General features: G+C 38.8%; 1 protein-coding gene across 1 annotated transcript in view; it reads left to right on the top strand.

The window, feature by feature from the left end:
• LOC132823948 (NLR family CARD domain-containing protein 3-like) overlaps positions 1–23,259 on the top strand; it is a 39,316-nt gene that overhangs the window by 3,183 nt on the left and 12,874 nt on the right. The window contains 5 exon segments of the mRNA XM_060838100.1: positions 6,490–6,819; positions 8,508–8,618; positions 11,627–12,061; positions 16,782–17,219; positions 18,497–20,225. Of these exon segments, the coding sequence (XP_060694083.1) occupies positions 6,490–6,819; positions 8,508–8,618; positions 11,627–12,061; positions 16,782–17,219; positions 18,497–20,225 (3,043 nt within the window).

Here is a 23,259-nt window from a genome sequence, read left to right as displayed (position 1 = left end):
GGGGGGAATTTATATGAAACAAAATAAAGCTGAATGGCAAAAGTGATCCATTCTGGCTGGCAGACTGATAAATTATCTACGATGTGTAAAAATAGGTAGCTGTGAAAAACTGTCTGAAGATGAAAGAGCTTCAAAAACCAGCCTATTGACAGAATGAGAAAAGTTAAATTTTAATATCTCAGGGTGAATAACTGTAAAGAAATCAAAGTGTATGAAATAGAGATTTGACAGCATTAAGTTAGTAGCAGTCACCTCAGGGTTTGAATTTGATCTAATCTGGTTTGAATATAATCTAATTTACGTTAAGAGGTTTAAAAGTCACCTCTGCCTGACAGCTGCTGAAAGTCCTTAAGGATTTTGACTGCAATCCATGACTGCTCATGGTTCAAACCTAACCAAGAAATCATGCTCAGAAGCTCCAAATAAAGGTGGCACAAAAAAATAGAAATAACACATTACAGTACTTCCTGAATTGTTGTTGTATTCTTACAAATTGCTCTTTCAATTATGAAAAACAATTCTAAATTAAACTGAGTTCAAATTGGAAAATGTCAACTTTGACATAAACTGGTAAGTCACAAGGCTATTTCTACTATTAAGGGAAGAAAATCACTGTACTAATTTCAACATTAAACTAAGCACCATGGGGGCTGGGGAGGTGCATGGAAGATTGGTGTCTTGTGATGAGATCCCTATAGAAGCTGAGATGTGCTCCCTCCCACAGTGGCAAAGAAAAGAGAAGATACCCACCAAGACTATTTTTGTGTGTTTCAATCCTATTAGAAGTTTTGTTCTGGTACCACGCAGTGTTGTCTTTAGCTGGATAATGTCTTTTAATACCAAAGTAATGTTTGTCATAATGATGAATCTTTAAGCTCCCAGCCTACTTTCTAGTGTGCATACATTTAAATCTGGCTATAAAAATAGGCCTGATGACTCAAAGTGGTCATAATAACGATTAGTAAAGCAAATGCAAAGATTGGAACTGGCACAGAAAGGTTTGCCCATCTGAGGCTATGGTTCAGATCTAATCATTTGTTGTGACTTATAGTTTGTATCTGACAGCACATTGCCTTGTCTGCTTTGTTTTAAAATAGAAATATGACAATTTTATATGTAAGCATTGTCAAACCAGAGAGAGAAAATACACCATTGATATGGAATATGTACGTTACAATGCTGCTGTCCCAGCCTGCTATCCATTATCTCCCTGTTTATCTACCCCTTTCATATCTCTCTCTCTCTCTGTCTCTCTCTCTCTCTCTGTCTCTCTCTCTCTCTCACTCTCTCTCTCACTCTCTCTCTCTCTCACTCTCTCTGGGTTTCATCTCCATGTATCTGCTTACCCCTCCACTGCATAAATACCATTTTTGCTTAAACACTTACTAACAGTTACTAACAGTTCAGACTTGAACCATTAACTCTGCTTTCTTCCCACAGATGCTGCCAGACCTGCTGCTATTCTTGAGCAATTTGTGTTCCTGTTTTTGTTTCAGATCTCCAGCATTTTTGTTTTGAAACAATTTATAGTGCATGAGAACAAGGGTGCTAATTGGTTGAGGCATTGCCATGAACACCATAAGATTTGGGACTAGAATTAGATCATTTGACCCATCGAGTTTGCTCTGCTATTCAATCATGGCTGGTACAATTCTCAGCTTATTCTCTTGCCTTGTCCCCATGACCCTTGATCCCAATTCTAATCACTGTCCTAAATACACTCAATGACTGGGCCTCCACAGCATTCTGAAGCAACAAATTACACAGATTCACCACCCTCTGGCTAAAGAACTTCATCTCAGTTCTAAAGGAATCCCTTCTCCCTGAGCATGTGCCTTTGAGTCCCAGTCTCTCCTACTAATGGAAAAATCTTCTCCATGTCCACTCTGTCCAGTTATCTCAGTATTCTGTAAGTTTCAATAAGATTCCTCTCTCAGCCTTCTAAACTTCATTGATTACAGAGCCAGGGTCTTCAACTGCTCCTTGTATGGAAAGCCCTTCATCCCCGGGATCATTTTTGTAAACTTGTTCTGGAGTGACTCCAAGGCTAGCAAATACCTCTTTAGATACGGGCCCAAAACAGCTCACAATATTCCAAATACGGTACGACCACAGCCTTGTACATCCTCAGCAATACGTCCCTCTTTTATTCTAGCCCTCTTGAAATGAATGCTAACATGCTTATTATGTAAATAAATGTAAACATATGTAAATGATCTGGAGGAAAATGTAGGTGGTCTGATTAGTAAGTTTGTGGATGAGTTAAGCACTGTATAAAGGTAAAAGAGAAGAAGTATAACATAGCAAAGATGAGCGGGAAGCTAAAGGACTGGAAAACTTTTTTTAAAGAGCAACAGAGGATAACTAAAAAGGCAATACGTGGAGAAAAAAAATGAGGTACGAAGGCAAACTGGCCAAAAACATAAAGGAGGATAGTAAAAGCTTTTTTAGAAAAAAAAAGTTTAAGACTAAAATTGGTCCCTTGAAGACAGAAATGGGTGATTTATTCTGGGAAACAAGGAAATGGCAGAAGAGTTGAATAGCTTCTTTGGATCTGTCTTCACTGGCACAAGCCACAAGCAATCTCCCAGATGTATTGGTGGCTGCAGAACCTAGGATAATGGATGAACTGAAGGGCATTTATATTTATATTAGGCGGGAAATGGTGTTGGATCGACTGTTAGGTCTGAAGGCTCATAAGTTCCCGGGACCTGATGGTCTGTATCCCAGGGTATTTAACTAGAAATCATGGACACATTGGGAATCATTTTCCAATGTTCTGTAGATTCAGGATCAATTCCTGTGGATTGGAAGGTTGGAAATGTTGTCCCACTTTTTAAGACAGGAGGGAGAGAGAAAACAGGGAATTATAGACTGACATCAGTGGTGGGAAAGATGTTGGAGTCAATTATAAAAGATGAAATAACAACTCATTTGGATAGCAGTAACAGGATAGGTCAGAGTCAGCATGGATTTACGAAGGGGAAATCGTGCTTGACTAATCTTCCAGAATTTTTTGAGAATGTAACTATGAAGATGGACAAGGAAGACCCAGTAGTTGTAGTGTACCTGGACTTTCAGATAACCTTTGATAAAGTCCCACATGGGAGATTAGTGAGCAAAATTAGGACACATGGTAATGGGGGGCAAAATACTGACTTGGATTGAAAATTGACTGGCTGACAGGAAGCAAAGAGCAGTGATAAACGGGTCCTTTTCAGAATGACCGGCGGTGACCAGTGGGGCACCACAAGGTTCGGTGCTGGGATTGCGGCTGTTTACAATATATTAAAAGTAATATTAGCAAATTTGCTGATGACACAAAGCTGGGTGGCAGGGTGCAATGTGAGGAGGATATTATGAGAATACAGGGTGACTTGGACAGGCTAGGTGAGTGGACAGATGCATGGCAGGTGCAGTTTAATGTGGATAAATCAGTGGTTATCCACTTTGGTGGCAAGAACAGAAAGGCAGATTACTATCTAAATGGAGTCAAGTTCGGTAAAGGAGAAGTAAAACAAGACCTAGGTGTTCTTATTCATTAGTCAATGAAAGCAAGCATGCAGGTACAGCTGGGAGTGAAGAAAGCTAATGGCATGCTGACTGTTATAACAAGAGGAATTGAGTATAGGAGTAAAGAGGTCCTTCTACAGCTTTACAGGGCCCTGGTGAGACTGCACCTGGAGTATTGTGTGCAGATTTGGTCTCCAAATTTGAGGAAGGAAATTCTGGCTATTGAGGGAGTGCAGCGTAGGTTCACGAGGTCAATTCCCAGAATGGTGGGACTATCATATGTAGAAAGATTGGAGTGACTGGGCTTGTATACACTTGAGTTTAGAAGGATGAGAGAGGATCTGATTGAGCTGTATAAGATTATTAAAGGATTGGACACTCTGGAGGCAGGCAGCATGTTTCCAGAACCAGAGGACACAATTTAAAAGTAAGGGGTAGGCCGTTTAGAACAGAGTTGAGGAGAAACTTCTTCACCCAGAATACTCTGCCCCAGAAGGCAGTGGAGGGCAAGTCTCTGGATACTTTCAAGAAAGAGAGCTCTCAAAGATAGTGAAATCCAGGGTTATGGGGATAAGGCAGGAACAGGATACTGATTGTGGATGATCAGCCATGATCATTATGAATGGTGGTGCTGGCTCGAAGGGCCGAATAGCCTACTCCTGCACCTATTGTCTACATTGTTTATTGATACCAAAATTTTAGAGTTGCAGACCGTGAATAAGATTGTCAAAGGATACAGTGGGATATAGATAGATTGCAGATTTGGGCAGAGAAATGGCAGATGGAGTTTAATCCAAACAAATGTAAGTTAATGCATTTTGGAAGATCAAATTCAGCTGTGAATTATGCAATAAAGGACAGAATCCTTAGGAGCATTGACATACAGAGAGATTCAGATGTACAGGTCCACAGATCCCTAAAAGTGACAACACAGGTTGATAAGGTGGTCAAAACACATACAACATGCTTGCCTTCATTGGCCGGGGCATCGAATATTCAAGTTGGCAATTTATGTTGCAGCTGTACAAAACTGTAGTTCGGCCACATTTGGAATATTGCATGCAGTTCTGATCACCACACAATCAGAAGGACGTGGATGCTTTGGACAGGGTGCAGAAAAGGTTTATTCAGGATGTTGCCTCGTCTGGAGGGTTTTTGTTATGAGGAGATTGTTTTCCCTGGAATGACAGAGGCTGAGGGGTGACCTGATAGACATCTCCAAATTGTTTGTAGTCCACATCTCTATTCTTATCAATGTGCATAATCTCATACTTTCCCACATTGTATTCCATCTGCCACTTCTTTGCCCACTCTCCTAGCCTGTCCAACTCTTTCTGCAGCCTCCCTGCTTCCTCAACACTGCCTGTCCCTCCAACTATCTTTGTGTCATTTGCAAACTAAGCAACAATGCCCTCAGTTTCTTCAGCCAGATCATTAATGGATAACATGAATGGTTGTGATACCAACATTGACCTCTGCAGAACTCGAATAATCACTGCCTGGCTTGCTGGAAAAGACCCTTTTATCTCCACTCTTTAATGTTTGCCAGTCAGCCAATCCTCTTCCCATGGCAGGATCTTGTCTCCAACACCTTTGGTCCTTACCTTATTTAGCAGCCTCCCATGCAGCACCTTGTCAAAGGCCTTCTGGAAATCCAAATCGATCACATCCACTGTTGCTTGATGCTTTGAGACACTTTGGCTTGGTACCAGCAATAAAACTGACCTTGGAAAAGGAAATTGCCACAGAAATTGGTAGATTTTTTTGTATAACTTTTATGAAAGTCAAAGGTGAATGCTGGTGCTTTGCTGATGCCACAAAATACAGACCATTGTGTTTCTTCTTTAAGACATAGAGTAGATATTTTATTTAGCTACGGTGCAATATCTGTAAAATTACTCTAATCTGTCTTGCAAGTTAGAAAAAACACAGAAGCAATCATATGAGTTGAATTGATTTTGTTTACAGTCAGCAAACTGAACTGTTGGGGTGAAGCATTTACTATCCTTGGTGGCCAATTGTAGATCCTTCCTTCAAATAACTGAACAGTGCAGTTTCATACCTTGTGGACATAAATCAACAAGTCAAAGTGACCTGTTTTCCAGAATACAATATTCCTGGCTTTGTCATCATTTCCAGAACACAGCTTTAATACTGAAACCTAAATTCCTGACATTTGACCATCCAAGTTCAAAATTGTCAACCTGAGAATGATTTTTACTAAGCCAAAAGGAAAGTACTGAAGCTGCTAGAAGTTTGAAGTAGAAATAGAAAATGTTGGAAATAACAAGTTTGACTGTATTGGTGAAGGGAGAAATGGAGTTCACCTGGAGGTCAATAACTTCCATCAGAAATGTTGAACAAATTAAACAGAATTTCTTCTCCACTTGCTATTAAATACTGAAATATGTAAAGAAAGGGTGTTGAACCTACAGTTTAATTAAACCCAAAGTGATCCATAATCATTAGTATCTGCTGTAAGTGAAAATCAGATGTCTTGGGAGAGTATTGTATGTATTTGTCAGAAGATCTGAGCTGCAAGCAATAAATTACAAAAGATTATACAAACATCAAAAATTCAAGATGTCATAGTCATTGATATGACCACTGGTGAGAGGTCATTTCCACTGATGGGAGAGGGAGCATTATCCAAAATCAGAGCCAGATTGTTCAGAAGTCCATTAGGAAATCCTACTTCACACAAATTATGATTGAATTTTTAACTCACTTTTGCACTCAGTAAAATAATAATTTTAAATCTGAGATAGCTGGACTTTCACTGAGCAATATTATTGAAGTATATGAGACAAAGAACAAATTGGGAGTTAAATCACAGACCAACACTGAACTAATTAAATAGAAGAATAGGTTTGAGGGACCACATTGACTAACATTGTTATGATGTATTTTAAAGTAATGCCAATAATGCTAATAAAAATAATATAATATTTATCCTTTTTCCTTGTGTCTTTGTAGCACCTCCTACAGTTTCAGTGAACACTGAAAACATTGTAATTGAACCTGGTGAAGACAAAGTAATCATTTGTGAGATGAAAAACTTTTATCCAAAAAATCATTCTATCTCTTGGTTAAAAAGTGGCTCACAAGACAGTGAAAACCAACTTGATGTTACATCAAGAGCGGTTACAGGATCACCTCAACAAAATGAAGATGGGACATTTAATCTGCTTTCGTTCCTTATCATCAAAGGCATTCAAACAGATGATGGGGCTTCCTATGTCTGCAAAGTTATTCATGAAGCTTTAAAGATACCTCTACAAAAAGTTGTTAGTTTGACAATCAAGGGTGAGTAGTTAAAAGAAAATGAGATCTAGTAAATGGCATGAAACACTTCTCAATTCTAATATGCCATGAATTCTATTTTTTCCACTTTGAGGGTCTTGGCTTGAATTTGTATAAGAGAGCCATACAACAGATGGATCACTATAAGTAACAGACATTATTTGGTTCCTTCAAGTGTAAACATTGATTCATTATAAAAGGTTTTGCCAGATTTTAATTTTGTCACAGATTTGTTTGATCATTCAGATTGTTCTCTGCTTACGTGTTCTTTTAAATTGCAGAGGATTTATGAAGGTTTTTCACATTTCAGAGGGATAGTTGAATAGAAATACTGCCAGACTTTCACAGAAATTCATTTGAAAATTACAGGATGACAAAGCAATAACCTTCCATCATGTCGAGTAAACAATCTAATTTATGTGGAAGTTTAAAAGTGGATTCTTTTGTTCCTTGGTCAAAATATGGAAATTAACATTTTTGCTATTTACGCCAACTCCCAGTTGTTTTTTGTATGTATTCCAGAGGATTTATCAATGAAATCTGCATGAAATTGACTTCCTCTCAATGGTATCAGTGTAGAGTGGAAAATTACTCTTTGGAGCCTCTATTATCACAAATCCTTTTCGGGGTTTGGTAGTGGATCTTACATACAAGCCAAAATAACCCTTTCTGTTTCCTGCCTAAATATTTAAATACAGAGACATAGAATCCCTACCCTGTGCAAGAGGCCATTTGGCCCATCATGCCTGCACCGATATTCAGAACACCCCACCTAGACCCACCTGCCTACCCTAGTCCTGTAACCATGCAATTCCCATGGCTAATCCACTTAACCTGGACATCCCTCGACACAATAGGCCAATTTAGCATGACCAGTCCATCTTACCTGCACATCTGTGGAAGGAAACCAGAGCAAACAGCAGAAACCCACTCAGATACAGGGAGAATGTACAAACCCCACACAGACACTCACCCAAGGCTGGAATCAAGCCTGGTTCTCTGGCACTGTGACGCAGCAGTGCTAACTATGTTGCCCAACAGTTAAAAATGACTTTTTTTTCTAACCGCTGACAAAGCTGTTCTTTTCCATCTCATTGTCATAGTACTACTCATCAACATATGGCTTTTATTATGATCACCAAATTGCACTCCTAATATCCATAAAACGCAGACTTTGATAAAGCCAGCTTTGGATCTTCAGGGTAAAAAGATGAAAAATTTTATTTTCTAAACAGACTTTAGGTGTAGTGTATCTTGGGTGCAGAGCAGGACTGAGTAGAATGTTGAATCAATAAGTAATTATTTTCTTACTGACATCACAATCTAAATTGCTGTGCAGATGCTGAACTGTCACACATTTCACGTTGCTATTTCTACTGAAAGAATTCCACTAATGGGTATCCTCTGAAATACATTTTAAAAATTTCAAGCTTATCTAATATATTAGATGGACATAGTAAGGCCATTTGACTTACAAAATATTTGGGCTATTCACCAGAGATTAAAAACAGAAGAGGGGCCACTGCTTCATTTATCAATAAAGGAGGTTTATGATGTGTCACGTGTAATGCTGCCTTATACTGTGTTGTGAGAACTTTTCTGTTTCCTGTGATGAATCCTAATTATTCACTGCTGTTTGTCTGTGTTGGCTAAATCAACATTAACACGTTTTTGGTCTTGCATTTCTCTAGGATCCAACCCAAGAATAAGATCAGGAACATTGCTCACTTTTCTTCTAACCTTTATGATCACCATGGTCGTTTGTTTTGGAACATTTATTTTTTGCAACAATAAAGGAAAAGGTAAATGATCAGACTTTCTGGAACTTGGTATTGTGGGAATGGTGTGAATTTGGCAAGACTGAATTTAATGGGCATTTCTAGTTTCCCTAAAAGGTGTTGGCCCCCTCAGCAGTTCATGTAAGCGTGATGCTCTGTCAATGATGTAAGATAGAAGATATTATAATATAAATCATTTTTAAAGATAGTACTATATCTTGCTGTTTCTGGTACCGTAGATTGTAATTATTTTTATCATCCACAGCATTCAACTATACATTCCTGATGGGTTTTTTTATGCTGACACTTTCTCACTTTTCAATTCCCAGTGGGATCAGGACCTTGCGTGGCAATGATTTTAAAATCACATTTACGGATCCTTTCTGGATCCTGACACTTCAGGGAGGGGTTGCTATTTTTAGGAGTGAAAGCAGAGAAGAGAGAATCTGGAAGCAGCTCATCTCCAAATAACAGCTCATTAAGCTCCTATAGAGGCAGGGAGGATAACACTGTCATTTTCAAAAGGAAGTACAGTGAACCTGAACAATCTGATGCATGTAATAACCAGCTGTCAGTTCATAGTGGGGAGACCTGAAAATGTACTTACATTGACTGTAAAGTGTTTGTGCAGGGCATGTGGGGCAGTGGCATGGGTATTATCTGCATTTGGCTGCGCGTCTACATTCCTTCCATTAATGCAAGCTAACCCTCTAAAGAGCTGCCTGCTCTTTAGAAAGCAAAGGACCTGAGTATTGCTGTTGTCAACATTTGCTGCTGGTACCAGACTGACAGTTCCCATCTCATAGAGATCTTCAGTGGAGTCAATTGGACACTGAGAATATTTCCTGCCCAACTCAGGCATTTATTTTTAAAATTAGCTGAGGATTACTGAGATGAGGCCTGGAAAATATTCACATTTTGGGTTCTCAACCCTGATTTGAAATTTGGTTTCTTTTTTATTGCTTAAATCCTGAATTTCAGAAGATAAATCAATTTTTGCCCATTGGGATTGAAAGTTGTTAACCACTTAGATTAGTTGAAGATATAAGGGAAAGGGACTCAGTCCTAAGACACATTTTTGTGGGTTTCACTGTAGGTATTGAACTGTCATAAAAAATAGATCCTGTTCCACTTGTGTCCAATGCTTTTATTTTATCTATAAGATGTAGTATATGAATTTATACATACCTCTAATGTCCCAGGCACTAGTCGGCTAGGGTTTATCTCAGATGGTCAGAGCTCCTTGAAACTCCTGGCATATCTTTTTGGTGGCTGATCAGTCTACCCTTCCTCTTTCAGAGAACGCAGTTTTTGGCTAACAAAGCTGATTTATTTGGTCTGTCTTTATATGCATTTCTGATCCTGCCCCATGGCAAATAAGGCAAAGTCTTAAATTGGGTTTTCTGATTCTACTGTTAGGAGACAGTGAGGACTGCAGATGTCGGAGATCGGAGTTGAGAGTCTGGTGCTGGAATAACACAGCAGGTCAGGCAGCATCCGAGGAGCAGGAAAATCAATGTTTTGAGCTGGAACTGATGAAGGGCTCCGGCCCAAAACGTCTATTTTCCTGCTCCTCGCATGCTGCCTGACCAGCTGTGCTTTTGCAGCAACACACTCTCAACTCTGATTCTAGTGTTAATCTTACCAAGGCTGTGCTGGAACCACCTCCACATCATCATATCTTGCTCTCAGTATGGGTTGTCTTCCAGAACTATGTTAACAATGAGTGTAACATTAGCGTCATAGTGTCAAAGGCCTACAGCACAGAAGAAGGCACATTAGCCCATCGAGTCTGCGCTGGTCAAAAATGAATACCTAACTTTCCTAATCCCATTTTTCAGCTCTTGGCCAATAGCCTACTATGCCTCACATTGCAAGTGTACATCTAAATACTTTTCAAATAATGTGAGGGTTTCTGTCTCCTCTACCCTTACAGGCAGTGAGTTGCAGATTTCCATCACTCCCTGAGTGGAAAAAAAATGTCCTCACTTCTCCTCTAAACCTCTTTCCCCATACCTAAATCTATGCCACCTGTCATTGATTCTTCCATCAAGGGTAAATGTTCCTTGAAGTATGGAGTCATAGACGTGGTAGATAATTTCTATCTACCACGTCTATGACTCCATACTTCTGTAATCTCAATCATACCCCCACTAACCACCAGTCTCCTTTGCTGCAAAGAAAAAAATCCCAGCCAATCTTATAACTGTTCATGACTCGAACTCTCCAGCCCAAGCAAGATCCTGGTAAATCTCCTCTGCAGTCTTTCTAGTACAATAGCATCCCTCCTATATTGTGGATTCCAGAATTGCACAAAACACTCTAATTGCAACCTAATCAACTTGTATCTTGTGGTGAAAAAAAACATATTAGCACCTGTCTGAGTGTTCATTGTCAAGATCAACAAGGCATCTATGACAAATCTCCATTTCAGGGACCTGGCCTGACATTTTCAAGTATGTTGTGTATTAATTCCAATAGCATGGTTAGCCTAGAAACTGTTTTCCCTCTTTCATAGCTGTCCAATTTCATCACGATGAGACAAGCTTTCACCAATAGGACTCTTTCACAACCAGTTCACATTCATTGCTGGGGAAAATACAATAATACAGTTATGTGTTTAAAAATGATTACTGAAATAACTCCACAGATGCCAATCTCCCGTGACCAAGTCACCCTTTATTTACACATGGAGAGCTCTTGACACTGATCCAGCTCCTTCAGAGCCAGCTCTGTATCAGCCAGGGCTCCCTGATTGGGGCTGCTAATCTGATCCAATCAGGGAACTCATATTCTGAGGTCCACCTGGCTGATTTTGTTGCAATGCAATACAAATGTACCTAATACATTGGTTTACATCATACAATTGATACAATATAATGCATTTGCTTACAAAAAATATCTCTGAGTGCCTACCCAAAGAAAATGGTGCACAAAACTAAGTTCAAAAGCTAGGAAAATGATCAATACAGCACATTACAAGAATGGCAGTTTGTTTAAGAGATTCTGTTCCTCTTTGTTCTTTTTTTCAGTTGCTCCAAAAGTGACAGACATCATCAAACCAAACTATTTCCGTACAGATGATTCAGTCTCTCTGGCTTGTGCAGTTCTCTGGTTCAAGCCGAAAGCTGTCAAAGTCTCTTGGTACAGAGAAGAAGAGGGTAACTTCCAGAGAGTTCTCATCAGCAAATGGAACAGCACCTCGTCATCTGTAAAACAATTGGAATACAGAAAACTCGGGGATTATTATCAGAGTGAACAGGACAAAACAATGTACTTCATGGAAGGAGAACATGACATTGCTATGTCTTTAGAAAATCACAAAGGAAGTGGAGCATACAGTTTAGTATCTCAGCTCACCTTCAGAAATACAGAAGCTACAAAAAGAAAGCTGATATATTCTTTTGAAGTCCAGCATGATGCTCTGAAACACAGTATTTCAAAAGTTATTGCTTTAGAAACCAAAGGTGAGTTACATTTATTTTACTGCATAATAAAATTGGAATTGTATTAGTCAGTGTCAAAATTGATGAAATAACAAAATAGGAATTCTTTGACAGTACGTAGCTATGCATATGATAGCCTTTAAATTATTGTGTGTAATATTAGAAGACAAGACTTCACATATTTAATTTAATTCCACTGTCTAATATTTTAATAACAGGTACAACTGACACTTAACGTAAAACATTTAACATGATAAAATTTTCCAAGCCACTTCACAGGAGAGTTACAAAGTTTGATTCTGAGATAGTAGGAGATGTTAGGACAGTTGACCAAAAACTTGGGCACAGAGTGAGGAGTTAAGCTGTGTATGGTAGGAGAGAACGAAATAGAGAGGCAGACAGGTTAAGATAGAGAGTTTCAGAGCTTTAGGACTAAGGCAGCTGATCACCAATGGTGGAACCCTTAAAGTTGGAGATGCACAGGAGACCAGAATTAGAATAGTCTGGGAATAGTCTGGAGAAGTTCACAGCAATATTGAGCAGGAAGATCATGCGCAGGTTTGAAACAAGTATTAGAGTTTTAAATTGAGACATTGTGGGACTAAAAGTCTAAAAGTCTAAGGTCAGCAAACACAGGGCTGATGGATAATCAGGACTTATTGCATGTTAGGATATGGGCACCAGAGTTTCGATGAGGTCAAGCTTATGAAGGGTGGAATATGGGAGGGCAATCAGGAGAGTTTTGGATAGGTCAGGGCTAGAGGTAACAAAAGCATGGATGACTGTTTCAGCAGCAAATAAACTGAGGCAGGAATGGAGTTAGTAGATGTCATGGAAGGTAGGGCAATAACCTATTTTACATGGGTAAATTATTTACTTAATATAATGGTCAATGAAATGTTATGCAGATACCTTGTACACTCATCTCTTAACATCACACTATGACATTTACGGTATATTTGAAAATTTGTTGCCAATATGTCCCAAATAAAGTGAATAGAAGGTACTGTCAGGGCCTCAGAATATTAACTAGATTGCTAAGTTTGCAGTTTTGGTAGCTGATCTGCTGCTCCTTTTACCCATGTCAACAACCTTAATGTGAATTCCTTTGTCTAATTTAGTAAAGAGAATAAACAGTGAAAGAAGTGTCCAGCAATAGAAAGAAACAAAGTGTGTTCCTGTTGGAATGATTCAAAGAGCAGCCTTTAAACATGATGATCGAACGTGTGGCTCAATTAACAGGCTTCCAGCAAGCAGATTTCTCTCAACATTTTCCTGATTTTATACAAAACTAGTGGTAATTGAAGAGTAAATGTTATTTGTGTAGTAAGTTACAGAAACATTATTTTGTAAGCTAAGCAATTTGTTGAAACTAATTTGGTCTCAAAATTTCAAAGCACCTAATGGTTCTTCTGGAAACAAAAGTTTTAACTGTTGTCAGGTCATTGCTCTTACATTTTTCTCAATTTTAAAAGATAAAGTGAAGAGGGAGACTAGGAAATGTTGGACAAAACTATTTGCAGTGAGATCTGCATCTTGTTGCATGGCTGTGGTTAAAAAACTGCTCTTGCTTTAAAAGTCTATCTGTGTGTTGACTTAAAAACAAGAAATCTGAGCAGGAACAGTGACAGACAGATCAAAGATACCGATAATGAACATCAGGAGAAAGAATTTGGGCTGGGCCTGTATGTTTTCTAATGACGGTCTTGAGAGAGTAAGATGTAGAAACAGCAGTTGACATTCAGCCTATAAAGTATGCTGTACCATTTCATGAAATCGTAACTGAACTGATAATTCCTCAGTTCTACCCTTTTACCTGATCCCTTTAACCCTTGATTGTCTTGCTAGTTAAAAATCTATCCATCTCAACTTTGAGTATAGAAACTTAGAAACTAGGAGCAGGAGTAGGCCATTCAGTCCTTTGACCCTGTGCTGTTATTCAAGCTGATCATGGCTGATCATTCAACTCAGTACTCTATACCTGCGTTACCCCCAGTCCTGATGACCCAGTCTCTACAACCCTCTGTGATAATGAACCCCACGGACTTATTATCCCATGAGAGAAGAAATTCCTCCTCTTATCTGTCTTAAATGAATGACTCATCACTCTGAGATTATGCCCTCTGGTCAGAGATTCTCCCACAAGGGGAAACACTCTCTCCACATTTACCCTGTCAAACCCCTAACAATCCAGTATGTTTCAATAAGATCACTGTCATTATTCTAAACTCCAGTGAGTACAAGCACTACTTACTCAACCTCTCCTCACAAAAAAAACCCCTTCATACTCAGAATCAACCGAGTGAACCTTTCAGTGACAGTATACTTTTTCTTCCATTAAGGGATCAAAGCTATTCAGTGTTCCAGCTATGGTCTGACAAATGCCTTGTATAATTTTATCATGTTGTTCCTACTTTTATGCTCCTATTTCCTTTGAAATAAAGGCTAACATTGCAGTCCCTTTCCTGAACACCCTCGGGTAACTGTCTGTATGGAGTTTGCACATTCTCCTGTGTTTCCTCTCGGTGCTCTGATTTCCTCCCACATCCAAAGGTGTGCAGGTTAGGTGAATTGGCCATATGAATTGTCCATGGTGTCAGGGATGTGTAGGTTAGGTGTATTAGTTAGGGGTAAATATAGGGTAGGGGAATGAGTCTGGGTGGGTTACTGTTCGGAGGATTGGTGTGGACTTGTTGGGCCAAAGGGTCTGTTTCCACACTGTAGCGATTCAGTAGGGATTCTATGAGATTGAATACTAGGTTTTTCTGTTTATGATTCATGCGCAAGAACCCCAAAATTTTTCTGCACTGCAGCCTTTAGAAATCTTTTTCCATTTAAATCCTATTCAACTTTCCGATTAAAAATGTGGAGCTTGATGATGATCTGTTGGGGGCTGGGCCCAGAATTCTACCATAATAGTGGTTTGCTCTTTCTACAAGTAGATCATCTTTGCAATGTGAAAAGAAGTTTCGTAACCTCACCGAAGCAACCAAGACAAGCTATTTAAAGCCACCTTACCTTTCACTGCAATCTCTTTTTGTATGTGTACAATACTTTCACAGTTGCAGAGGATTCAAAGATGAAATTAAGATCTTATAGTGACAAGCAAAGGCTTTTTGGACGTTTTTCTGCCTGTTTTCTCAAATTGGTTAAGATGTGGTTCGAAACTAAACCATTTGGATGAACATCTTATTCACAAAGAGGGCCATTTTGGACAACTTGATAGATTGCACGGATCATGACAACTTTCAATCGTAGTATCCAACATGACGTTGACAATGCAGCACTACCTGGAGGGAAATGGTTTGCTAGTGCTGGTGGAAGTTTTTCCTCCTTTTCTAGTGATGTGGCCTTAGCCTGCAAGCCCTTGTTATTTCTTCTAGTTCCTCTTATGGGAATGCCCATGGTGAACACTGTGATTAAAAACTCCAGTACAGAAAGCTGAGCATGAAAATTTTACCTGCTTCAAATTGTGGGAAACCAACTTAAAATATGTATGATATCCAGCTGAAAATAGGTGTTTTTTTCTATTTTTCAAAGTTTATGTTTTAAATAGAAATGGTCAAGCAGGTAATTCAATAACTTTTCTTTTGTTTTGAAATGAGTCAACCATAACTCTTGTTTAAGTGATGGAATTTCTGAGAGCAGATTCTGATCTTCTTATTCTGTTGTTTGCAAACATGCGGCACTCTGCAAAAAGGGAGCATCTTCTATCTGCAACCAATTCCACTGGATTTTAGATTGAGAGGACCCTGCCTTAACCAGAAATGCTGCTCCTCTGCACAGAATTCTACAATATTGTCCAAATATTCTAAGCATTTTGGAAACTAACTTTACAAATCAGAAAACTCACCCTTGACTTGTTTACTTCAGCAGTAAGAGGTTCTAAGATTAAATTTTAGCCCTTTGTAAAATTAGCTTGTCCATGATAGAGAGGAGTTGGGCGACCAAAATTAACCTCAGCATCTGAATTGTTTGCAGCAATCCTTGCCGTTCATCCAGTGTGAATGTCAGATGGTGCAAGATCAGTCTCTGCTCAATTGTAAAGAATGGATCTGGTATCAGAAACCAATAGACACCCATGGTTCTGCACTTGATCAAGGAGTCAATGTCTTATGCAAGAGAGAGAGGAGAAAGATTATTTCATATTCCATTCCAAGTTATGATCCTGAAATACCAGCAACTTACACACCGTGGGGTCCTTGGAGGAAAGGCAGAACTGGCTATTTTTAATAATTTACCCCATTTCCCATGACTTTGACCTACTGTGTTCCAGAAAACTCAGCAAAAACCCCTGACTTATATGTACAAGTTCCTGAAGTAGATAATGTAATTGTGAGCAACCTTTAGCACATTAATTGCATTACTCAGTTTTGGAGGTATCCTAGAGTTACTCTGGAAGAAGAACGTTCCCTGGATTGAGGTAGCTCCTTTTTAGCAGCAATAGCTTCAAACATTTAAGGGGAACCCAATACCTGTTCACTGGAAGGTCAAACACACATAGGTAAAATAACAACCTTTGTATGATTATTTGGGAAATAAATATTGTATCTGCATTACTTAATCTGTGAAATAATTAGAACTTCAAGCCATGATGTAAAATTGCCAGACAAGTTAATGCAGTAGGTTACAAAATTGAAAAAAAAACTTTATAAGTCAGTCAATTTTGTGTAATATGGTCCTATTAGTTCTAAAACTTAGCTTAGTTTGATTTTTAATAATTTTGTAACATTCTGAACAGGTGCTTGTGAGGATCCTGGATATTTTCCATCACAATTGAAGCGTGCTGACTGGGCAATTAATGCTATAGAAGAAGGTCGTCGAACAGTGGTAAATTACATCAGTCCAAATATACTGCCACTTTTAAACCTTTTAGTGAATAAGAAAATAATATCTGAAGATGACCACAATGCAATAAAAGATAAACCAGACGTTGATAAAGGGCGAACTCTTCTCGACATGCTGAGCCACAGAGGTCAGAAATCATGTGCTAATTTTCTCAATGTACTGCAAGACACAGAAGACTATTATCCTGGTTTAAAACAGTTTATAACAACACTGCTGGAATCCTACACTGACAAAGTTGACTTGCCAAGTATTGATTTTCTCCATGAAAACTTACCAATTGTTTCATTTGAGGGAACCAATGAAAAAATCCAAATAAGCAATTTCCCTGAAGGTAGGCATGATTTGTAAAAGATAAGTTCTTGGGTGTTAGTAACAAATGGCATCTCCACATTTAGTATTCTAGTATTGTTAATAGCTTGGATCCATTGATTTGCAAATTATTTAATATTGATGGGAACATAATTTAAACTCATTATAGATAAATCTGTATTGATATAGATAATCCTAATGTTTCATTTCACTAATTTTGATGAAAGACTTGGACCCATTGTCACATCTGTATTGATGTTCCTTGGTTTGATGTCTTCACACTTAGAGAGCAATTTTCATCCCAATTTTGGAAGTGGGTATCTTGGTAGGAAACTCCCAACATCAGTTTCCAGCCAGAATTACTTACAGGCACTCCTCCTAAATTGGTCTCTTCATCATGTTCCCCATCAGCTATCCCATTCACCATTCAGGTCACTATCTAATCCAGGCCATCTACTCCACAGTAGCATGCTTCCACCCTACTGATTGTCATAGGCTTGTGTAGTGCCCAGTTTTATCAAGTTCACAGTTACACTGAAAAATTCTGCACATTTCATTCTCTGATTTTTTTTTTGAAGTTCTAATTGACTTACATTGCAAACATCATGGATTCCTGGATTAGGTTGGATGGAACTGCAAATGTGTTGCTGGTCAAAGCACAGCAGGTTAGGCAGCATCTCAGGAATAGAGAATTCGACGTTTCGAGCACAAGCCCTTCATCAGTTGGATGGAAGCCATCCCATTATTATTCTGCATGGTACATCAAAAAGAATCAGCTACTTAAACAAAGGACAGCTTTCAATTCCATGATGTCTTGTTGTCTTATACTGAGTGCACCAGTGTTCATTTTTATAGCATACTGTGTTTATTACATTGTGGAATGAAGTACTTTACAGTTTAAGCAAGTTTATTGGGTACCTTATTATCTTTCTACAAGAGATATTTGAATTCTTAAAATGACCTACAATTTATCAGATGCCTTACAATCCTTTAAATACACAAGTAAGCCTCCATTATTCAGGTTCCAATTATTTTGTTTTCAGATAAACTTTTTTGGAGGGCAAAGTCCTGTAGCAGATGTTGTCATATGGGCACAAATACTAATCTCTTTAATTCAACATAAATCTACCTTGTGCAGCAAGAAAGATTAAGTTTGCTTTATTTGTTTTTATTAAGTAAATGTACAATATTTGTAACATATTAAGTATGGTGACACTGTCAGATTTGCTGGGACTTTGTCCATTATAGGAGAAAATGCAAGTTTCACCATGACTCATTACTTTTCTCTTGTAATTACAGAAGTCTCTGAAATTGTGGCCATTCATAAAGGAACAATAAAAGCACAAATGGAGAGAATTAAACCATACTTTGCATTTGATAACTCCAGACCTTTGCTACAAGAACATTTCACCAGTTTAGTCATTCTTAATGTTCGAGAAAGGAATAAAACAGAGCATGAACTCCTACAACACAGGGATTATACAGCATGTGAACGTATTGATTTAAGACAGCTCCTTTCCCCATCTGCACCTGGGGAAAAACCACCACGAGTCTGTCTAGTGCAAGGAGTGGCAGGAATAGGCAAAAGTGTTATGATGCAAAAAGTCGCTCATAGTTGGGCCTGTGGAACACTTTATTCTGGGTTTAATATACTGCTGAATTTCAGTTTTCGGGAGTTGAACACAATCAAGGAGAAAATTAGTCTAACTGAGCTTATTATACGTAGTTACCCTCATCTGAGAGCAGTGTGCACAAAGATATTAGAATGGCCCAGTAGGATTCTGTTTTTATTTGATGGATTGGATGAATTCAAATCCTCTCTTGATTTTGGCATTTATTCACAAGTTGACATCTCCATTGCTCAACACATGAACCATTTGATTGCAAGTATCATAAAGGGAGACCTTGTTCACAACGCAACCATCCTTATTACATCCCGCCCAACCACAATTGATTTGGATAACAAAGCATATTTTAATCGTTGTGCTGAAATTTTAGGATTTTCCAAAAATGAAATTGCTGCATAGTTTGTGAAGTGTCTCAAGGATAAAATGGCTGCTGAGCGTGTCTTTCAAAAGGTGAAGAGCATTGATTCCTTATTTGGACTTTGCTATGTTCCTGCATTTTGTGACATTCTGTGTTTCTACCTCCACAAGTCCTTTCACTGTAAAGGCAAGTGGTCTCAGCTGTCTTCCTTTCCCAGGACAATCACAGATTTGTTCCTCAGATTTACCAAGTGTTTATTGGTCTGTAACAATGATGAGGAAGAAGACCCTGAGTCCTTCTGCTTAGAAGATGATGAAGACAAAAATGAGATCATTAAATTAGCACAACTTGCATGGGATGGAGTCACCAATAAAACAATAATATTCTCAGCAAAAGATGTTGAAAAGAATATCACTCAAAGCAAAAATTCCTTCTGGAAAAAAATTCTCACCAAAGAAAGCCTGAAGATGATGCAGTCTCACATTTGGCAATTTTTCCACTTGACGCACCAAGAGTTTTTCGCAGCACTGTATTGCATTTCTGCAAATGAACCTGGAGTGAATCATGTTCATAAAGCCTTCAGTTCAAAAAGTAGTGTGTTTGAGATTGTACTGAGGTTCACTGCTGGCCTGGTGTCTCTCAGCAACAGAAAACTTGTGAAGCAATTGGTACCTAATTATCAGGTTAAAGATAGGGAAGTATTTGATGCTATCAAAAATGTTGCTGCAGTTGAAGTTCCTAAAGAAGACACGCTGACTCCAGAAAACATTGTAAAGTACACAGCACACAAAAGACAAAAACTTACAGCCTCACATTGTCTCTATGAAGCAGCAAATGAAAATTTAACACAACAAGTTGCTTCCCAAACTAGTGATACTGTAAACTTTTCTTACATCTCATTGAATGTGACTGACTGCACTGCAATTGCAAATCTTCTGTCTTACCATACAACAATCGAAACACTAGAATTAGATGGATGTAAAGCTGGACCTTTGGGTTTCCAAAGACTCGAGTCCGTTTTCCCAAGAGTCAAAACACTGAGGTATTAAAATGTATTTTTCATATATGAACTCGAAGAATTGGGAATGCTCTAGAATTTTGGTGACTTGGTCATTTTATCTTTTAAAGGTACAGCAATAAGACTTTAGTAGATTTATGTTTAATATTAAATTAATTGACTAAAGTGTCATGCATTGCATTTAAATGATGCTAGGAGAATGTGTCCACTTTGGGACCCTCCAACCACATGGCATCAATGTGGACTTCACCAATTTCCTCACTTACCCTTCTTCCACCTCATCCCAGTTCCAACCTTCCAACTTGACACTGCCCTCACGACCTGTCCACCTTCCTTCCCACCTATCCACTCTACTCTCCTCTCTCACCTATCACCTTCTCCCCCACCTCCATCGACCTACTGCACTCTCAGCTACCTTCCCCCCAGACCTATCCCCTCCCTCTCATTTATCTCTCCACCCCCTCAATTCCTGATGAAGGACTCTTGCCTGAAATGTTGGTTCTCCTGCTCGTCAGATGCTGCCTGACCTGCTGTGCTTTTCCAGCAACAATGATGCTGTCAACAACCTTGGCATATGCATACATTAAATATTATGGTTGCTTTTTTGTTTTCAAATTGAGTTGTTCTGCAATTGATACATTTATATTGTGGCTAATATTTTAAAGATTTTAAAAATCCATGGAAGCTAGAAACCGGAAATATCTATTTTTGTTACAATTCAGACATTTGATATTGAAGTTTCTTAAACAGTAACAAAAAATGAAAATACTTGATTGTATTAATCTGGTATTTACATAGTTTAGAAAAAAATGATCTAACATAGTTACCTGCAGGTCCCATAAACAACTTCGGTTGGTATAGGACTATCAAGTGACTGTGAGCAAACTCTGAAAATGTGTGTCTTGAGGCAGATTCTTTATGTGCCACAGTGGTGCAGGCCACTCATTGTGATGTCAGCTATTGCTGTGTAACATTATCATCTCTGAGTCAGTCAATTCTAGATTAGCCTTGAGCACATACTTCAGGCTGACTTTCTGCCGTGCTAGCAGATAGTGCACTATCATTTGGATTCGGCATAAAACTAAGGCCTGTGTACTCTCTCAGGAAGTTTTAGAAGATTTCATGTTAATATTCAAATAAGCTATCTTGTCAATAGTTATCCCTCAAGTTACATCATTAAGAAAGATTATCTGGCCTGTAACCTTATTGCTGTGTTCAAGTTGTTTGGCAGATTTTCACATCACAAGTGACTACACATGAAACATATTTTATTGGGTGCAAAGTGCTTGGAACATCTTGAAGTCACGAATACTATCTTATTAAATACAAAACTTTCAATGTTATTAACTTTAAGGCAATGTTTGCTGACACTGGCAACTGAGGGCAACTACACATGTGAGCTCATTTAGAAATGTGCATGTGCACAGTTCCAAATACAGTGTCATCACATAGATGTAGTTTATGTGTGACATCACATGCAAAAGTATTGTGCACAAGAATTTGAATAGGGCTTCAGTGGTGGGGAATGGGTGCATGGGACAGTTTTGGTGGGCGGGCAGACACTCTTATTCTATGCTCCTCCCAGTCTTCCCTCCTTCCCACCCCAACAAACCCCAACCTCAACGTAATTTAAAGCAGTGCATGGTTCACATATGCTGGTATCAGCAAACACAGCCATTGCTAAAACTTCCATCCATGCCCCTGTCACATAGGTTTGGCTGTTCCAATGTTCTCCTGGTAGGCTTCATAATTCATTAAATTTCAACTCGGCAAACTCCCCTGCCTGCATTCATCCATCATCCAATACTCCTTCTTCCCATGTTGGCTCTGGATCCAGCAGTGCCTCAAATTAATTCTCATCCTTCTAATTTGAATTTGCCAATCATTTTATTGTTTCTAATTTCTCTAACTCCCTATAATTCTGCCTGGAAACTCTACCTTCATGAGCATTCCACCCATAACTAGCAATCGTGCTATCCCGATATTTTGGAATTCTGATCTAAAACCCCATTGCCTGTTACCTCCTCAAAATCCCAATTTCATAACCCAGCCTTAGGTCAATTCTCTGTATCTCTTCCTACAGGTCAACAGGGAGTCAGTGGCCCAGTTCATATGTCCTAATGTTAGTATTGTCATAGTGCTGTTGGCCTAGGCTAGTGCTGGTGGACACAAGTTTGAATCCCACCATGTTACATGGTGAATTATTAGTTCAATTAATAAATCTGGAATTAGAAACTTGTCTTTTAGTCACCATAAAACCATTGTCGAATGTCATAAAAACAATTGAATTGAATTGAATATATTGTCACGTGTACCGAGACACAGTGAAAAGCTTTGTGGAAACAAATCTGTGAAAACAAGTCTGACTCATTAATGCCCTTTAGGAAAATAAATCTGCATTCCTTGTTTTGTCTGGTCTACATGTGACTCCAGACTCATAGTAATGTGATTGACTCTGAACAATGTGATTGAGTCTTTACTCCCCTCTTGAAGTGATCTAGCAAGTCACTCAGTTGTATCTAACTGCGACAAAATATAATAAAAGGAGTGACATTATGGCATTGCCAAAAACAACAAGAATGCACCCATCCCAGTCAACCCTGCAAAGTCCTCTTTACTAATCTTAGGAGTGAGCTTGTGTAAAAATTGTGGGTTGCTCCACAGACCAGCTTGATAAAATCCTACAGACGTCACCAAATCTTCCATCAGCAGTCACTCATCACCATTTCCAGAGATGGCAACACAGTCAGGAGGGAGTTGCCCCTTAACATTTACTCTGGTCCTTATGAAATCTCACTGCCAACTACCATTCTTTGCCCCTCCCTTAACACCACCCCATCACCCCACCCCACCACTGTAAAACTGGCCTTACAACATACTTGACCTCATCCCCACCAATCTACCTGTAGCAGGTACATACATTCAATACCAGTAGGAATGAACACCACCTAGTCCTTCAGGTGACACAGCCCTGTTTTCATATTGAGGTTGCTCTCCATTTTGCTGTGGGGAATGGAATAGGTTTCAAAGTGATCTACAACTCAAGACTGGACATCCA

This window comes from Hemiscyllium ocellatum, chromosome 17, assembly GCF_020745735.1.
Source record: "Hemiscyllium ocellatum isolate sHemOce1 chromosome 17, sHemOce1.pat.X.cur, whole genome shotgun sequence".
Lineage (NCBI taxonomy): Eukaryota > Metazoa > Chordata > Chondrichthyes > Orectolobiformes > Hemiscylliidae > Hemiscyllium > Hemiscyllium ocellatum.
This window is presented reverse-complemented; position numbering and strand designations above follow the sequence as displayed.